The sequence below is a fragment of the Lipotes vexillifer genome, unplaced genomic scaffold, assembly GCF_000442215.2.
Source record: "Lipotes vexillifer unplaced genomic scaffold, Lipotes_vexillifer_v1.1 scaffold57, whole genome shotgun sequence".
Taxonomy (NCBI): Eukaryota; Metazoa; Chordata; class Mammalia; order Artiodactyla; family Lipotidae; genus Lipotes; species Lipotes vexillifer.
In genome coordinates this window covers 170,807-188,685 of record NW_006788075.1, presented here as the reverse complement: position 1 = coordinate 188,685, position 17,879 = coordinate 170,807, and the positions used below count along the sequence as shown (strand labels likewise).

The window sequence follows — 17,879 nt, the reverse complement described above, 5'->3', positions numbered from 1 at the left end:
CTTCCCATAGCTTCCTTCGCCAGCTGGAAGCAAGCTCCCTAACTCTTCCAGCCCCTCCTCCCTCTGGCTCTTGAAGACTTGTTCCCTGAGCCTAATGGATGCTCAGAGCCTCTGAACACAGGCTGTCTGCTCCACTCACCTCCTCATATTGCTCTGTACATCGTCAGAGACTACAGGTGACTGCACTGTGTACCATATTTGCTTCGCTGAATGAACAGTTTAGAGAATTTTTAAAGGTAATTTCAACAATATGTTACTTTCAACTACTTCTCTTAGAATCTAAACTCTATGATAAGGGAAATAGGGAAATTAGGTTCTTATTATTTGGATCACACTTTGAAATTATTTTGCACTTAGTAAAACCTACCGAAGCCCAGTTCAGGTTCCCCTTTACTCACTGTCACCCTCAGTACTCTGTACCACAGTGCTTGTTCCTACTCAAGATCTCCTGTTAGCACTGACTAGTGTGCCAGTCATTTGTTAACTTGATCATATTTACAAAATCCTGATTCACGATCTCGGTATTTTTGGCTTCTCCCTCTTACCCACAACAGATATTGTGTAGACGTGTTAAAAATCATTAGCACAGAATTGAGGCCTGCTCCCTAATGTAGTCAAAATAATTGTCATGCCTTGCAAAAGAAAAAGTCGACAGTGCAATTTTATTGTTCTTTCTCTCTCCCCTCCCTTCCCTCCTTCCCCTTCGCCTCCCCCTTCTCTGTCTCTCTCATATATAATCTGATGTGTTTAATTGTAGAAATCTTTATAACCATCTCTCTCCCATAAGATCTTAAGTTCCTTGAAGGTTTTTCCTATCTTTTGTATCCCCCAGAGTGTCTAGACAGGAAGGGCTGTGTCTTATAATAAATAAGTAAATATTGTGTTTAGTGTTACCATGAATTGAATGAATCTTGTGCTCTATATTTGGTTTAGGATCTAGATGTCAAGTGTTATGAAAACCTATATCATATATATTGAACAGTTCTATTTAATTTAATGCTGCCCAGTGAAATAATTTTTAAAAGTTATACACATTGGAAACAGGATTTTAAGATGTTTGCATTCAGTGTGAAATACAGCCAGACTGGCTTCTTTAAATTATAAATTTGATCACATGTTTATTCACCAACGTGCATTAGTCTAATTAGTGTATGCTGTTCAAAAAATTCAATACTTAAGAAGATTGTATTGGCAATTTACTTGTGATAATGTTTTACTCACACTGCTGGTAATTAGATAGTCATAACATAAGAGGAAGTTGGAGCTTGTTTACATTTCTTTGCAGTATAATTTTCAATTTTTAAATGTATTTTTTTGCCATTAAGGAGGGAAGCATGTAAGTATGTGGAACAGGTTACTCATTATTTGAATTATTTTTTCTTAGATTTCAAGATTAAGATACTTTGAAAACATAGTTTTTCCTTTCTTACAGTTCAGTTAATTAAAATTACTTTAATTCTTAAAAATAAGCTTGTCAATATGAATGTTTTTATACCAGTGGTTTAAAAAATTTACCTATTTATAGAGATAAATATTTTGGCTTCTTAACTATATTTGGACTTTTAAGTTAGGATATGTTCTTAAACTGGATGGTTCATATCTCTGTCTCAGTGTGACATATCTTCAGTCTCATGTTACATTGAAGTTACTTATTTGTATGTCTGTTATTTTTCAAAGGATTTGGCTTAGGAGCTATATTTTACAAGTCATATTTTTTAAATCCTTACAGCCTACCATATTACCATACATGCCATATCAGACACTCAAATATTGTTTGCTGAAAACAAAAATGAATTTTCATAAATACATTGGAGTCAGTTTCTTCTAGCTATTTATTTTATCCAGATTTAGTAACCTGGACTAATGTTGTGGTTTCTGTAAGCTAATGCAGATAAAGTAAGTTCAGTGTTGTAAAAGACTTGGGCATAACTACAGAAGTGAGCTCTTGCTAGAAAATCTCTGGCCCTTGGTCATGTTTTTCACCAAAGGAAAGCTTTGGTCTTATTTTTCACCAGGAAAGGCCTTTATAAAAATGATGTTCTAGGGGTTTCCCTGGTGGCGCAGTGGTTAAGAATCTGCCTGCCTATGCAAGGGACACCAGTTCGAGCCCTGGTCCGCGAAGATCCCACATGCCATGGAGCAACTAAGCCCTTGTGCCACAACTACTGAGCCTGCATTCTAGAACCTGTGAGCCACAGCTACTGAAGCCCGCGCACCTAGAGCCCATGCTCCGCAGCAAGAGAAGCCACCACAGTGAGAACCCTGAGCACCGCAACAGAGTAGCCCCCTCGCCGCAACTAGAGAAAAGCCCACGCATAGCAACGAAGACCCGACGCAGCCAAAAATAAACAAAATAAATTAATAAAAAAAAATTATGTTCTGTAAATTTATATCTTATTATATAGGAATAAAATATTAACTAAGTGGCATCAAAAATTAGAGAATTTTCTTCTACCTTGAGTTTTTTTGTTAAAAACAGTATTTGATCTATAGTGAAAACCACAAACACTTACCTTGGATGACCTGAAAATTTTGTTTTATCTTATATACTATTTAGGTAGTACAAATTATTCTTATGGTTAAAAAGATATTTTGAAATAATTTTTTAAAGCACTTCCGACTTTCCAAGATACATTTGTCATTGTCTATATGTTTTTTAACAGAATTTTTAAATGCCCCCTCCCCCTCTTTTGTTCCTTTGAAAGCATTCTTCTGGTCATGACAGAAGGGAAAACTATAATTCATATCAGAGGACCTCCTCTACAGAAGACAGGTAAACAGTTTTATGTGTTCCAAATACCATTTAAATTTTTTATAATGAGTTTAAGAAATTATCTAGCTCTTAGATTTCTAATTTTAGGGTAAGCAACTTCTTTTTGATGGTTTTACCGGCAATATTATTGAGTGAGCTTGAGAACAGACCATCCTTGAATGGCTGTTCTAGGAATTTCTAGTAAATAATTCTAGATTTTATGAAATTTTTTAGGTGAAAGGGAATAATTTTAATATCTCAGATACTAAATAGAATGAAAGTTTATAAAATGGAAAGGTGAGTTGAAATCACATTATTTTGAAGTGCTTTTACTGTTGATACTATCCTTTATATTTACATAGCTCTTTATATAAGTTTTCAAAATGTTTTTATATATATCTTACTATAATTATGTTAAGATCAAAGATCCAGAAATATTACCATTAATGTTCATCATGCATTCATAGTAGGACTTTAGTTATTTCACTTAGTAATAAGCTATAACCATTAAAAATAACTTGTGAAAGGAGAAGCATCCTCTGACCTTTGTTTCATTTGTCTAATTTCTTATTCCATATGTACTTTGTTCATGTTCCACTCTGCTGTCTCTAAAAACCTTTGCTTTATGGGCATCACGTTAATTACTGTGGTATGCATCTACGATCACCTCCTCCCTATATATATATATATTTTTAAATCTCTCTACAGACATACACACATGTACGTGTGTGTGTATAAACTAATTGTAGATATGTATATAAAACATGGATCATGTTACTGTGTCTATCGTGTGTGTATGTATTTAACTTCTCTTAAGGTTCTCTGATTTTATTACTTCTAAGATTCAAATAGCAGATTTATACTGTCTATCCCTGTTTGCTAATAATTTCAATCCATTCTCACAGATATCTAATAATATAATTTCAAGAATAGCAGCTGATAAAAATAGCCTTTTGGAGTAGAGTTAGACTGGTCTTTATGGAGGCCAACCAATGACACTAATGTCATTTGTTCAGTACTTTGGTAAAATGAGCCGACTCAGCAAAAGGAATCATTTGGAGGATAGCCTTTTTCACGTTAAACTATATATGATATGCAGATATATATCTTTTACTAAGGACAGTACGAATCAGGGTGTCAAGTTTGGTTAAGTGAATTCCAGGAGTTGTTTTGTTGCACACCAGCTGAAAGCTTTTATAATCATGACTAAATGAATAGGTGTCAACAAAATAAGCTGTTTGTTAAAATCCACTTGATAAGACTTTGTTCAGTCATAGAGTTATGTTGCCATTACCAATATATGACTTTCCTAAGTATAACATCATTATTTTCAACTTAAAACTTTGGTTTTCTTCTCTTACGTGTTAGATACACGGAACAAGAAAGATCCCCTCGGGATAGAGATTACTTTGATTACAGCAGGTCAGACTACGAGCATTCAAGAAGAGGACGTTCTTATGATGATAGCATGGAGTCACGGTTAGTATTGGATATTTTAACTATAGAAACATATATTTGTTTAAATTTTCATTATGCTTAATAATAATCGCGGCTAGTATTAAATGGATGTTTTTAGGAGCTAAGCTTTCTAACAAGGACTTAATGTGAATTAACTCCTAATTGCAGTAAATATATGTCTCTTATAGATGAAGAAAATGAGACTTAGAGAAGTTAAGTCATTTGTTTGTGTTTTAGAAGTGTATCAGTGGCAAGTCCTGGTCTGTCTGACTAGAGCCCAAGCTTTTATTCATTATACTGTACTACATGAGGAATTGGCTTATGTGAGTTTTTGAGATTGTTTACTGAATGAAAGCCATTTATATTATATGACATAGAGTGATCTTAATTTACTTTCCTACATAATGGCAGAGGGACATTGAGAATGAAGTTACCAGTCTGCAGTTTTTAATCTAAGTGTAAATTATTCTTACTTGAGTCTTGAAGAACTTGATTTCTCACCTTATTAGTCATCCAGTTTCAAAAACTTGCCTACCATGTTTTATTGTTCACCTAGTTCTATATCCTTTTTGATGTCTCTCTCACATTATCCACTCCATGACTACTGAGACTATAACCCACTAGAATTTTGATCAAATTTCTCCGCAGTTTGGAGTAGAGAAATAATATCTCCAGTTTGGAGATATCAAACACATTATTTGATATCTGCAGCCAAAATTTCCTTCTCACTACTTACTTTCTAATATGTAACCAATCCTTAAATGTCAGATTAACCTCAGAAGCCAGGTTCTTCTGCTGTTACCCTAATGACACCTTAATAAGAGCAGCTACTACCACCATAATTGGTGAGCTAGGCATTCCTATACCTTCTCAAATACTGTCAAAACTCTTACACACTAGGTACTATATCTCACAATTTAACATGTAAGGGATTGGGGTCTGATTAACTAACCTGAGGTTGCCATTACCCATCTAGTAGATGATGAAACTGAGATTTGAGCTCAATTCTGGCTCCAAAGCCCATGTTTATTTCCATATGCCCTAACTGTATTACTTCACTCTAACTCTGTGTTTGGTCCACTATATGTATATAAAGTCTCACTTGATCCACACAGTCACACTGTGAAGAAAGCAGGTTGTGTATTATGTAGAATATAAATAAAGGCTGTAGTACAAAAACACTTGAAGAGAAATACTTCTGTTTAGACTCAGAAGAATATTACTTCTGCACTCTAAAGGAACAAACACTATAATCATGTAAGGACATGATTTTACCAGCCAGTGAGAGTCTTACCTGGCGTTTCTCAGAAGAATCATAACCAGTGTCAGTAAATCCCTTCTGTTGCTATTCTCTTGGAACATTTTACATCTACAGTAAGAAGCAACTCAATTACAAATCTCTGGCTAGATTTCAGAGCACCTGCCTTTGACTAATTGGGGTTTCTGTTTGGAACCACTATTTTACCCCGCTGTTCACATTGTCTTAGTAGGTACAGACACTGTCTTCATGGGGCAATCACTCAGGTCTCTTTATACTTCGGTTTTAAAGAGTTCCTCCACAGCTGCCTGGGTAGGTGACTGCTTCTGTCTCTCCATTTATTAAGACATATTATCTCAAATATACCCTCTAGATTTAGCTAAAATCTATTGAGTGGTTTCCTGATAATGCAGTGATAATATGAAACTTGTTTTTATTTATTGTATTCATATAACTCATGGTTGCACAAAGCATGAGCAGAATAATCTGAGTTTCCAGGCAGTATAAGTAAAAAACAGCCAAGTGGACAAACTCTTCTCTGGGGAAAGATAGCAAAAAGCAAGGCAAAGCATTATTTCTTGCTCATTCTTGATAGTTTGGGAACATTAAATACCCTAATCATTTTTAAAGTGCTAACTTAAAAAGGGCTAGTCACCTGCATTAGTAGGGAAAAGTTATTGTGCTAGAAAATGGTTTATTTTTTCACATTGTCTCAACCAGAAGCTTCTGATATTTTGAGATTTATAATAAATTACAAGTTCTATCAAGAAACAATTTCAAATGTTACAGTTTATTATAACATTCTTACTCCTAAATTGCCATTATTGGAGATAAACTGGTTTCTCCTTTATACAGCTTGTCATGTACATCACAGGCCAATTTGTCATCTTAAAACACTATTTTCACATCACTCTTCCACTCAGAAACTAATATTAAAGATTCCTCATCAGTTCCAGGATAAACAACCTAAAGTCTTTGCTTGTCTTTTAAGATTTCATAGTCTGACTTGAACTTATCTTTCCAACTACTGTTATATATGATTCGTTATTGTTTCTACTTATTCTGGCCCAAATACCCTTGCTCAGCTTTTCAGTAGTTATTCTGTCTTCTACTAGTTGCAGAGTGCCATCCTCCATTCCCCCTCCCACCTTCCTACCTTGCCCCCAGTGTAAATCCTGTTAAGCCTGATGACCTAGTTTGTTACATTTTCTCTGTGAGGCACTTCCTTAACCACCTTTCCTTGTCTGAATTTGTGGGCCCCAAACAGTCATTTGGTATGCAGTTCATTTAAGAATGTAATTTGTATTGTCTTTTCTCCATTAAAAAAATATATTACAGAAGTAGAGACCGAGACAAACGCAGAGAAAGAGATGTGGATCGGAAAAGGTCCCGGAAATCTCCATCTCCTGGGAGAAGAAGCCCAGAACCATTGGTAACCCAGAGTTCCTCTGCTCAGGATGAACCTACTGCAAAGAAGAGGAAAGAGGAGCTGGATCCTCTTCTTACTCGCACTGGTGGAGCATATATTCCTCCTGCAAAGCTCAGGATGATGCAAGAACAGATTACAGATAAAAACAGGCATGTCAATATCACTAAGTATACAAGGAAGTGATACCCTCATTTTAAAAAATCATCTGTGCTCTAATTAACCTTGGCTGCTGAGAATTTGCATGAGTCCACAATGATAGAGACCTCAAATTAGACTTCTTCCTTCCTACCTTCAGAAGCTCCACTGGAGCTCTGCTTACTATTTTCCCTGACATTAGCTCATAAGCTCTTTACGTTTTGCATGAATGAATGGAAAAGTTTGAGGAAAGATCGGTCATCTTTTTTTTCTTTCCTTGTTTCAAGCTATTCCTTTCGTAGTTGCATGCATGCCTATTAGTAATGTCCATTTTTCGTCGATAATCAAGAGTAATATTGATATTTCAGAACTAAAATGGATCTTTCCAGTTGTACCAAACCAGGAGTCGGCAGACTTTTCCATAAAAGGCCAGATAATATCAATAAGTATTTTAGGCTTTGTGTATAAGGCCAGATAGTAAATATTTTAGGCTTTGTGCATTATTCTGTCTGTTATAGCTACTCCCCTTCGCCATTGTAGTGAATACAGTCATAGATAAAATATGTAAACAATTGAGAGTGGCTTTGTTCCAATAAAGCTTTATTTGCAAGAAACAGGCTGTAGGCTAAATTTGGCTCATGGGTGTAGTTTGCCAACCCCTGTACGAAACTCTGAAACAGTTGACAGTTTTCTCTTTTCCCTCCTTTTCTTAGACCATAACATCTTAGACTATAGTTTTTTGCTACACTAAGGCAAACAATCAAAATTCATATATGACCATTCACCCTTTAAGTACCTTTTCTTCCCTTTGCAAAATAATTGGGATGAAGAGGAACTATGTAGGAAAGTGCAGCTAAGTTTTCAAGGTCTTTTTCTCTAGTGGAATGAGATAACCAGGAAAACTGTGGTCCAAGATTGAGGTGATCACTCAGTTGCCAGGTAGTCAGGAAAAAGATTGGGATAGAAGATAGCTATGCTTTAAGAAAAACAGATTCCAGGTGAGTCAAGAAAGTCTTCCCACATCTTTCTTGGGTATTTTCGTGGCAACTTGAAAGTACTTGAGAACCTTATATAAATGAAATCTAAATTTGTTGCAAGAATTTGCTTGAAGTAGAAATGTCATTTATATAAAATAAAGTATAAATATTTGAAATAAAGTTTAAAAAATTTATGAGCTAGAAGGGAGACATTTAAATGACATTCAATTTAAAACTAATAAGTTTTTCTCTATGCGTCATATTCTGGCACTTGGTAGTGATGCCTGGAGTGGTATGTTGAGAAGGGATTGGGAAATGCTTTCTGTGGTTTGTGAGAGCTTCATGATCATGTCAGAATTCTGCTCTTACTGGAGGCAGTAGTGGCGGCATTAGTGAGAAGTGTTTACTGTCTCCAATCCAGTCCAAAGCAATCCTAATTGTAAAAGACTGGGTACATTGTTGTTAATCCCCAAGTCTGGCTTCCTTATAAAGTGGGCAGAGAAGAGTCCACAGTATATGCAATTTTAAACAGAGTCTTGGAAGATAATTTTATATACAGTTGAACTCTGCTTATAGGCTATAAAAGGGACAGGAGAAGTAGAAGTGTAGTCTTTGCTTTCAGTAGATACTAAATCAGGTTAAGTGTAGGTTTCCTAATTAAGAAATACAAGTGTACTTGATTATCATCTGTTGACCAAAGTTTAATAGGAGAGTTTGTGATTATGTATCAGCAATACCTTATTGATCAGGCTAATTGTTAAGCCATAGATCTTATTACTCTAGACAGCAGCATACTAAACGGTTGGGGTTAGGGGGCCGGAGGAGTCTTCCACCTTGGATGCAGGCATTAAAGGAGTCTGTAATCTATAGAGAATTTAGCAACAGTAATGAAATTAACTGCAAGTCAGTCTGCTTTTTATCTTCAGTGTCTGCTGAGGACAATGTCAGTGATAAAATACTCTTCCTCACCACCCCTCCTTGGTATACCTGGTATACCACTCCAGAACAGGGATTCTTTCTTTTTTTTCTTTTTTTTCTTTTTTTCCATTGAAGTATGGTTGATTAAATATAAATTGTGTTAGTTTCAGCAAAGTGATTCAGTTATATATTCTTCTTCAGATTCTTCTCCATTATATATTACAAATTAGTGAATATAGTTCCCTGTGCTATACAGTAAATCCTTGTTATCTTTTTAATATACAGTAGTGTGTATCTGTTAATCCCACAATCCTAATTTATCTGTTTCCCGCCTTCCCCTTGGTAACCATAAGTGTGTTTTCTATGTCTGTGAATCTGTTTCTGTTTTGTAGATAAGTTTATTTGCATTATTTTTTAGATTCCACGTATAAGTGATATCATAATATTATGATACTATGATAATAATATCTTATTTGTCCTTCTCAGTCTGACTTACTTCACTTAGTATAATAATCTCTAGGTCCATCCATGTTGCTGCAAATGGCAATGTTTCATTCTTTTTCATGGCTGAGTAATATTCCACGGTATAGATATACTACATCTTTTTTATACATTTGTCTGTGGATGGACACTTAGGTTGCTTCCATGTCTTGACTATTATAAATAGTGCTGCTATGAACATTGGGGTGCATGTATCTTTTCGAATTAGAGTTTTCATCTTTACTGTATATATGTCCAGGAGTGGGATTGCTGGATCATGTGGTAACTCCGTTTTTAGTTTTTTAAGGAACCTCCATACTGTTCTCCATAGTGGCTGTACCAGTTTATTCCCATCAAAGATATACTACATCTTTTTTATACATTTGTCTGTGGATGGACACTTAGGTTGCTTCCATGTCTTGACTATTATAAATAGTGCTGCTATGAACATTGGGGTGCATGTATCTTTTCGAATTAGAGTTTTCATCTTTACTGTATATATGTCCAGGAGTGGGATTGCTGGATCATGTGGTAACTCCGTTTTTAGTTTTTTAAGGAACCTCCATACTGTTCTCCATAGTGGCTGTACCAGTTTACATTCCCATCAACAATGTAGGAGGGTTCAAAACAGGGATTCTTAACCTACAAACTTTCAAGAGGTCCATGGATAGAATTCAGACAGTCCATGAATGTGAATGGGAAGAAAATTGCATCTTTTAAAATTGATCTAATTTAGCATTTCTTTCTATCAGGAATGTAGGCAACAGACCATAATATTAATAGACTATTTGTTGCAAATACCTCAAAATACTGTTTATGCTACTTGTGAATTAAAGAAGTTATCATGCCTACCACCACGTCTTGTTATTAATGTGTTAAGAAGCACATAGAATACTATATCAAACTTTTGTTCTTTTCATGCTTTGAAAACTCTGTTTCAATATGATTGGTATCCTTTGTAATCCTATGTATTTATATATATTATTCTAAGAAGTTCATTCCCTTCACCAGACTGCCAGAGAAGTATAAGGAAAAAGAAAAGTTAAGACTTTCTTCAGTTGAAATCATATTCCACAGAGAAATAATTATAAAAACCATAGAATTTTAGAGCTTTGGAAGACCTTAGATATTACCAGGTTCATTGTAAAGAAACCCAGTTAGACTAAATAATTTACCTAAGCTCTAAGTTAAAAAACAGTGTAGCCATCTAAGATTCAGCTGATAAACCTGCGTGTACTGCCTAAATATAGAGATGTTCTTTAAGATACTTTGAGCAGTCTTGCAGCCCCATGATTTTGTATGACTCTCCCTTTTTCTGTAATTAATACTATTTCTTTGTGGTTTTGTTTTCTTGTCGTGCTTTTGAGAAGGGACATAATAATAATTTCTTTTTCATGGCTTATATTTAGGTATTTCATATTGTAATTTAAAATAAGAAATAGTTGCTTTTATTTTAAAACATTTCCTTTGAAGACAAGTTTAAGTAAATTGTTATAATGTAAAATAAGCATGTACTGATTCTAACTAATAAATATTATAAACTACAATATTCATGGACATAAGAACAAAATGTTATCCTTACATATCCTTGTATTACTTTATTATGTTATTAAAAGGAATTAGTCTGTACCTGAGTATCACATGTACAGAGAGTAAAATAATGGTTTAGGATATAATCTGTGTATCCACATGGTCATATATTTTACTGCACTTTGGGGTCACTTTGTGAAAATGTTGAAAGTAAAGGAACGCTAAGTATTTTTTATGTTATTATAACCTCTTGGTATTGTAATTGGTGAGTAAGTTTTCCTCTTTATTAAAATCAATTCTTTTTAGCTTAGCATACCAGAGGATGAGCTGGGAAGCCCTAAAGAAGTCCATCAATGGTCTGATCAACAAAGTCAACATTTCCAATATTGGTATTATTATTCAAGAACTTCTTCAAGAAAATATAGTTAGAGGAAGGTAAGCATCAGCTATTTTATTTGTAGTATTTCATAGCACTTTTTCAAAGGAACATAATGTCTACATGAATAATAATCATTGATTTATTATGCTACTTCATTTCAAAGGAAGTTTCAAGGAATATTTAAAATGCAGTTCCTGTAAAAATGTAAGCTACTAACAGATAACATACTCCACTGTTAGGGATTATGTGGAATTTTTACTTTCTGAGAAGCTTTGACGTCACATAATGATTTTTACATGTATATTTGTTTACTGAATACTTCCAATAATTTTAAACTCATGAGTAATAATAAACATTTAATTTTTTTATATATACGTAAAGTGCTACCTCAGACCAGTTTAATTTCTGATGAAAGCAAAGTGGGAATGTGAACGAAGTGAGAAAGATTAGTAATTTTAGAAAAGCAGAAGGGAATAACAACCATTTTCTGTGTGGTTTTTAAGTAGTTGTGATATTTTAAAGCGTCAGGAAATAGACATATTCTGTATTCTATTTATTATTTTAAAACCTGACGGCTGTTTTCCCATGTCATTTCATATGACCTTGATTCATCATCTCAAAACATTGGGGATATAAAGTAAGGTGTAGCAGGTTGTGGGAGTTAGTAAGGAGTGACCAGGAAGCAGCCACTGTCCTCCGAGGCAGGGAAGAGCTCTCACATTTTACTCAGAAAGAACAGACTCAGAGAAGGGTAAATTAAGATCTTACAGTTTATAAGCTGAATTCTCTTTTCTCATTTTCTACTCTAGTGATTCAGATGTCATACCTAAATCTGATAGCTATAAAGACATTGTTTTTGTGCCTTTTGACAATCCAATAATTATTTGTCATTACATTTCTAAAAATAACTCTTCATTTAGCCCACTTTGTATCTCTCCTCTTATCAAATATATGTAGAAACGTGCCCATTTCAAAATGAGTTAGAAGGTAGAACCTTTTATTTTCCTGTCCTTGATTTAGCGTTATTTTTGCAGTGCTTTGATTATGTCTTTATCTCTCTTAGGAGAATTCCATATTTCCACTTTTATTTTCAAGAACAATAGACTTACACCTATCTTTAAAGATGGAAACCACCCAGATTTGTCTTTAATCCCAGAATTCACTTATATGAATGATGGGCCCATAGTGGAAATTTTACTTTAAGTTCAGTACTTTTGAAGCAGGTTTTTTCTCCCTTTATTTTTTTGATAAAGTTAAGCAAATTAATACAAGAAGTTAAAAACTCAAATTCATTATTAGGTGTAATGAACAGGAGCTGGAAAAGAGAAATTATACTTAGAAAAATTTTTGAAAAAATATTGTATTAAATCTGTCTATTTTATATATATACAAATAGAAAATTGTTTCCTCAAAACCAGTTTTTATTTATTAGTAAGATAAACTCTTCCCCTAGATAAGAGCAGTGAAAATTTAGTCCTGATTTAGCTTTTATGATGATTTACAGAGGAGTAGGATAGCTGGATTTTAACTGAGTTTTTTTTCCTTCTAATTAAACTGGTGATTATCATTGACTCCCTTTCTTTTCTCTTTTAATCAGAGGCCTGCTATCCAGATCTGTTTTGCAAGCACAGAGTGCTTCTCCAATCTTCACCCATGTTTATGCAGCATTAGTGGCAATTATCAACTCAAAATTTCCACAAATTGGAGAATTAATCCTCAAAAGGTTAATTCTTAATTTTCGAAAAGGCTATCGGAGAAATGATAAGGTATATATAATGGACTTGTAAGTAGACTGCTACACATGGCAGACTAATAAACCAGTATCAACTGTAGTGAGCAATGTTGGTTTCTATGTAGGAATTCTTTTTAAAATTGCATGTTTCATGAGAACATTTTTCTAGTAAATATTCCTGGCCTCTGATAATGAGCAGCAAAAATGATGGCTGTTAACTGTTGAATTATAACTGTTGATCCAGAAATAGCACCTTTTCATATGTATTAGTATTTATTTTATAACTTTCTTACAAGTTAAAATTACCTTGCGTGTTACATATTTTAAGGAGAGTATGTAAGTGAACTGTAGACTCTGTAGATAAATGAAAATTGGTTTTAGTTTATAGATTAACTTTGTCCCTACTTTCTCTTTTCAGCCACTTTGTCTGACAGCTTCAAAATTTGTGGCACATCTTATTAACCAAAATGTGGTAAGTAATTAGTTTCAAAATTTGGTTCCATTCAGTGGCATTAGACTACAGGCTTGATGCCACTTCAGTGACATCTTTGTTTTGATTTATAGTCCTTTGGAAAAGTATGTTGAATATTTTAATTTTAGAACTATAATAAGTGCATTTTTTAATAAAAAGAGGAACCCAGAACAAGTGTTTTATCAAATTTATCTAACTCTTAATACTGTACATTGTTACTTTACTACATATTTTTCCTTCAAAGAGTGTAATGTGTTGGATTTTTTTTTTTTTTTTAACTTATTTACTTATTTATTTTTGGCTGCATTGGGTCTTTGTTGCTGCATGCGGGCTTTCTCTAGTTGCGGCAAGTGCGGGCTACTCTTCGTTGCGGTGCGCGGGCTTCTCACTGCAGTGTCTTTTCTTGTTGCGGAGCACGGGCTCTAGGTGCACGGGCTTCAGTAGTTGTGGCTTGCAGGCTCTAGGGCGCAGGCTCAGTAGTTGTGGCGCACCGGCTTAGTTGCTCCGTGGCATGTGGGATCTTCCCGGACCAGGGATTGAATCTGTGTCCCCTGCATTGGCAGGCGGATTCTTGTCCACTGTGCCACTAGGGAAGCCCGTGTAATGTGTTTTTATTTAAAAAGTTGTTATTTCTTCTTTTCCCTGCACCTAAGTGTTCATGAAAACCTAATAGCTGATATTCTTTAAAAAGAATGCTGTTTCCCACAACTGCATAGTATATGTGTATATTCATATATATAACTACATAGTATATACATATATTCATATATTCTTAGAATCAGTTTATAAAATATTGTAGATTAAATAATTTTAATCTGTTTTAAATGCAGAAATTTATCATTTTATTATTTAGTTTTTGTGTCTATTTTGTATTCTTCCACTGTTTGAGAGTTTTGATTTAGCTCCATTTTAAACTGAAAATAGTAAAATTGCTCTTGGTCATACTCATAGTTTTCCTTCAGATATATACTGTTGTTTTTTAAATTATATCTATACATAAGGAAGAATTTTGAAGTCACACTTATTTCTCTAACATTTAATAATATTTTAATTTTTTCCTATATGAAATTCTTTCCACTATTCACTTTAAGAAACCTTTTAGATTTTAACCTAGTCATATTATTACAGTGATAATTTTCTACTTAAGACCATGGAAACTTAATTTCACATGTCTGTAAACCTAATTTCATAATCTATAACAGCACAGATATTATGTTTCAGTTTTTGAATGTATATTACACTTATATTGGAGGTATTTTTGGCATTGACATAAACCAGTTAAAATGATAAATATTTTAAATCTTCCAAACTGTGGTACTGGGCAGTGTTTTCTTGTCCCTAACGTAAGACTTCAGCCTCGCCTGCCTTTCCAAAATAAAAGCAGTATGTAATTTTGATGTTGTGCTAAATGTAAGAGGATGTTTTCCTGTGTTGAGATTTGGATTTTGTCTCTCTCCATCTCAAATAAGAGTCTAGTTTTAAAAAGGCATATATATGGTCTTTTGAATATGCTTCCTAAGTCCATTTTCTTTTACAGCAAAGCTTGTCAGTAGAACTTTACTCCCTCTCTACCTGGCATTGTTTATAAAATTCTAAATTTTGACCATGGCCAGTGTAGAGTTTGATTTAATTAAAAATAGAAGTATTCAAAACTGTTGTTGTATGCTATAAATTACTGGAAAGATATTTTCTGAGAAAATTAGTATTCATGTAACTTAAGAACTATTTACTAACAGTTGCTGAGAGAATGAATTAGGAAATGGATATAGAGTTGCGGTCAAGGAGAAGGATATAAAAAGAATCATGTTACTGTTCTTCATATAGTAATTATGAAAATATCTCAGATTAAAAATTAGTAAATGACTTTCTAACTTATATTTTGAGGTTAATTATGGCATTTCCTATAGCTAATATATATTTCCTATATAGAGAGTATAAGAAGAATATTTCTTCTGGAGATAAATCATATGATTGTATTCAGTGTAGTAAATTAAGACTTTTGGAAAAATCATCAGAAAATTCTTAACAGATGCATGATGGAAGTGAAAGAAGAATTGTGTCCCATATTTGGAGTATTTTTATGTACATTATAAATCTTTGCTCCATCATCTGTACAATATTATCACTGCAAAAACTAGATTTACTAATTTTTAAAATGACCATCAGTAGTAGATTAATATATGTAAAAGCATTTTCTCTATTCTATGTGTCTTCATTCTGTTCAAGGCTCATGAAGTTTTATGCTTAGAAATGCTCACTTTGCTCCTGGAAAGACCAACAGATGATAGTGTTGAAGTAGCTATTGGTTTTCTTAAGGAATGTGGTCTCAAATTAACACAAGTGTCACCAAGAGGAATCAATGGTAAGTATATATCCTTGGTTTGATATTGAGCTTTTATTTGAGTATTGTAATATGTATTGCTTAGTTTATTTTCTTTCGGCTTAACTTTAGCTATATTTGAACGTCTTCGAAACATTCTCCATGAGTCTGAAATTGACAAAAGAGTTCAGTATATGATTGAAGTGATGTTTGCTGTAAGGAAGGATGGATTCAAGGACCACCCTGTTGTTCTAGAAGGACTTGACTTAGTGGAAGAAGATGATCAGTTCACCCATATGCTCCCTCTGGAAGATGACTATAATCCAGAAGATGTTCTTAGTAAGTCAGGGGTGGGCGTTGGGAAGTGGGGTACAAACAAATGTAAATACAGAAAATAAACACTAACTTAACTTTTAACTTTTTTTTTGAGATGTTTTCAAGATGGATCCTAATTTTATGGAGAATGAAGAGAAGTACAAAGCTATTAAGAAGGGTATGTAGAATTTTACAAAATAATTTCCTTTGGATAAGTAGAAGCAATTTATGTAATTATATAGTACTGATAGAATGGTATAGATCACTGACCGCCACCTATTGAAATATTTGCTCTGTGAAGCCATTCTCTTCACTGTTTGCCCATGCATTATTTTTCTCTCTAGTGCTTATCCATGGTATTAGTTCATTCTAAATTATTTAACTAATTTTCCCTCTCCTCTTTCTATTTAATTATGCAGCTCTCAAGCTTCATCCCTCTTAAGATGAATTAAGAAATATTCATGTATTACCAATGGCCTTTATTTAACTTAAATTGCCACCCAATTTAATATTCAATTCAGTGCTGTACTTTATTATAAAGTTCTATACTTCATTATTTGTTGAGGGCAGGTTGATATTTTTCTGATAAAATCAGTCACAGTGCTAGATATGGTATTGGGATTTAATATACTTAATAAATGGATAAATTGATTATTTTATCATTTGTACATCATTAGTATATTTATAAGCACTAACTTTGTACAGATACTGGTTTGTATTTTGTTTTTGCCATTACTAGCTTAGTCACCTAGAACAAATTACTTGTTTGATGTAATGTTACTTGTTTGTGTAAGGATAAATAAAACACAGTGTTTTATATTGCCACAGAGCATGTATTTAGACACTGGTACTCGGGGTTTTTTTTGTTTTTTTTTCATGTGTGTCATTATTTTTCTTCCAAAGCTAATATCCAAAGCTACTTATATCATTTTATTATATTCTGTTACATAACTATATATATTATTTTATATATTAAAATTATATAATAATTTCATCGGTTTTTTTACCTTGAGTTGTGATTTTACCTGACAAATACTTGCAGCTCTGAAAGCTCCTAGGAAGAGAGAGCAGAGACGTAGAACTCTTGTCATTGCTGCGTTCTATGCTTTAATCACGCTTAGAAGTGAAATGTTGAAGGGTAAAGGTGTAAGAAGCTTCCAGTTTTATACGTTATCCTAAAAATCTGGTACAGCAAATATGTTTCTCTCTTTAGTTGCTGTTTTCCTGGGGGGGGGTTTCACTGCAACAGCCAGATTCCTTTTTCTCTAATAAATTTAGTTTCCAAACATGGAGAAACCCCTTAAACACATTTTCTTCTTTTCTTATGAACTTCTTTTTCTGCTGTCTCCCTAAAAGACAGCAAATGATTTTGTGGAATTCTTATTATGCCTGGTATGGTTTTGTTTATTTATTTTTTTTTTTTTGAGCTTGGGAATTCCCCATCCATTTCTTTGGGCTCTTGGCAGTTGGCCAAGAAAGTTGTACTTTTCTTTATTACAACATTTCTTAAATTCTGTGGTCTCAATATCCCTTTACACTCTTCAAAATTGTTGAGGACTCCAAAGAGCTTTTGTTTATGTGAGTTGTATCTATTGACATTTACTTATTAGAAATTAAAACTGATAATATAAAAAATATTAGATGATTTCAAAAAATAATAAACATAGTACATATTTGCATGTTACATGTTTTTATGAAAATAACTACAAAAAGAAATTTAAGAA

At 33.6% G+C, this 17,879-nt stretch overlaps 1 protein-coding gene across 1 annotated transcript in view; it reads left to right on the top strand.

Annotated features, from left to right (window-relative positions):
- Nucleotides 1-17,879, top strand: part of CWC22 (CWC22 spliceosome associated protein) — a 63,627-nt gene that overhangs the window by 22,625 nt on the left and 23,123 nt on the right. The window contains exons 3-11 of the mRNA XM_007461220.1: nucleotides 2,706-2,773; nucleotides 4,121-4,231; nucleotides 6,807-7,046; nucleotides 11,244-11,372; nucleotides 12,914-13,082; nucleotides 13,467-13,520; nucleotides 15,747-15,882; nucleotides 15,973-16,179; nucleotides 16,271-16,333. Coding sequence (XP_007461282.1) covers nucleotides 2,706-2,773; nucleotides 4,121-4,231; nucleotides 6,807-7,046; nucleotides 11,244-11,372; nucleotides 12,914-13,082; nucleotides 13,467-13,520; nucleotides 15,747-15,882; nucleotides 15,973-16,179; nucleotides 16,271-16,333 — 1,177 coding nt within the window. The remainder of the gene's footprint in view (nucleotides 1-2,705; nucleotides 2,774-4,120; nucleotides 4,232-6,806; nucleotides 7,047-11,243; nucleotides 11,373-12,913; nucleotides 13,083-13,466; nucleotides 13,521-15,746; nucleotides 15,883-15,972; nucleotides 16,180-16,270; nucleotides 16,334-17,879) is intronic.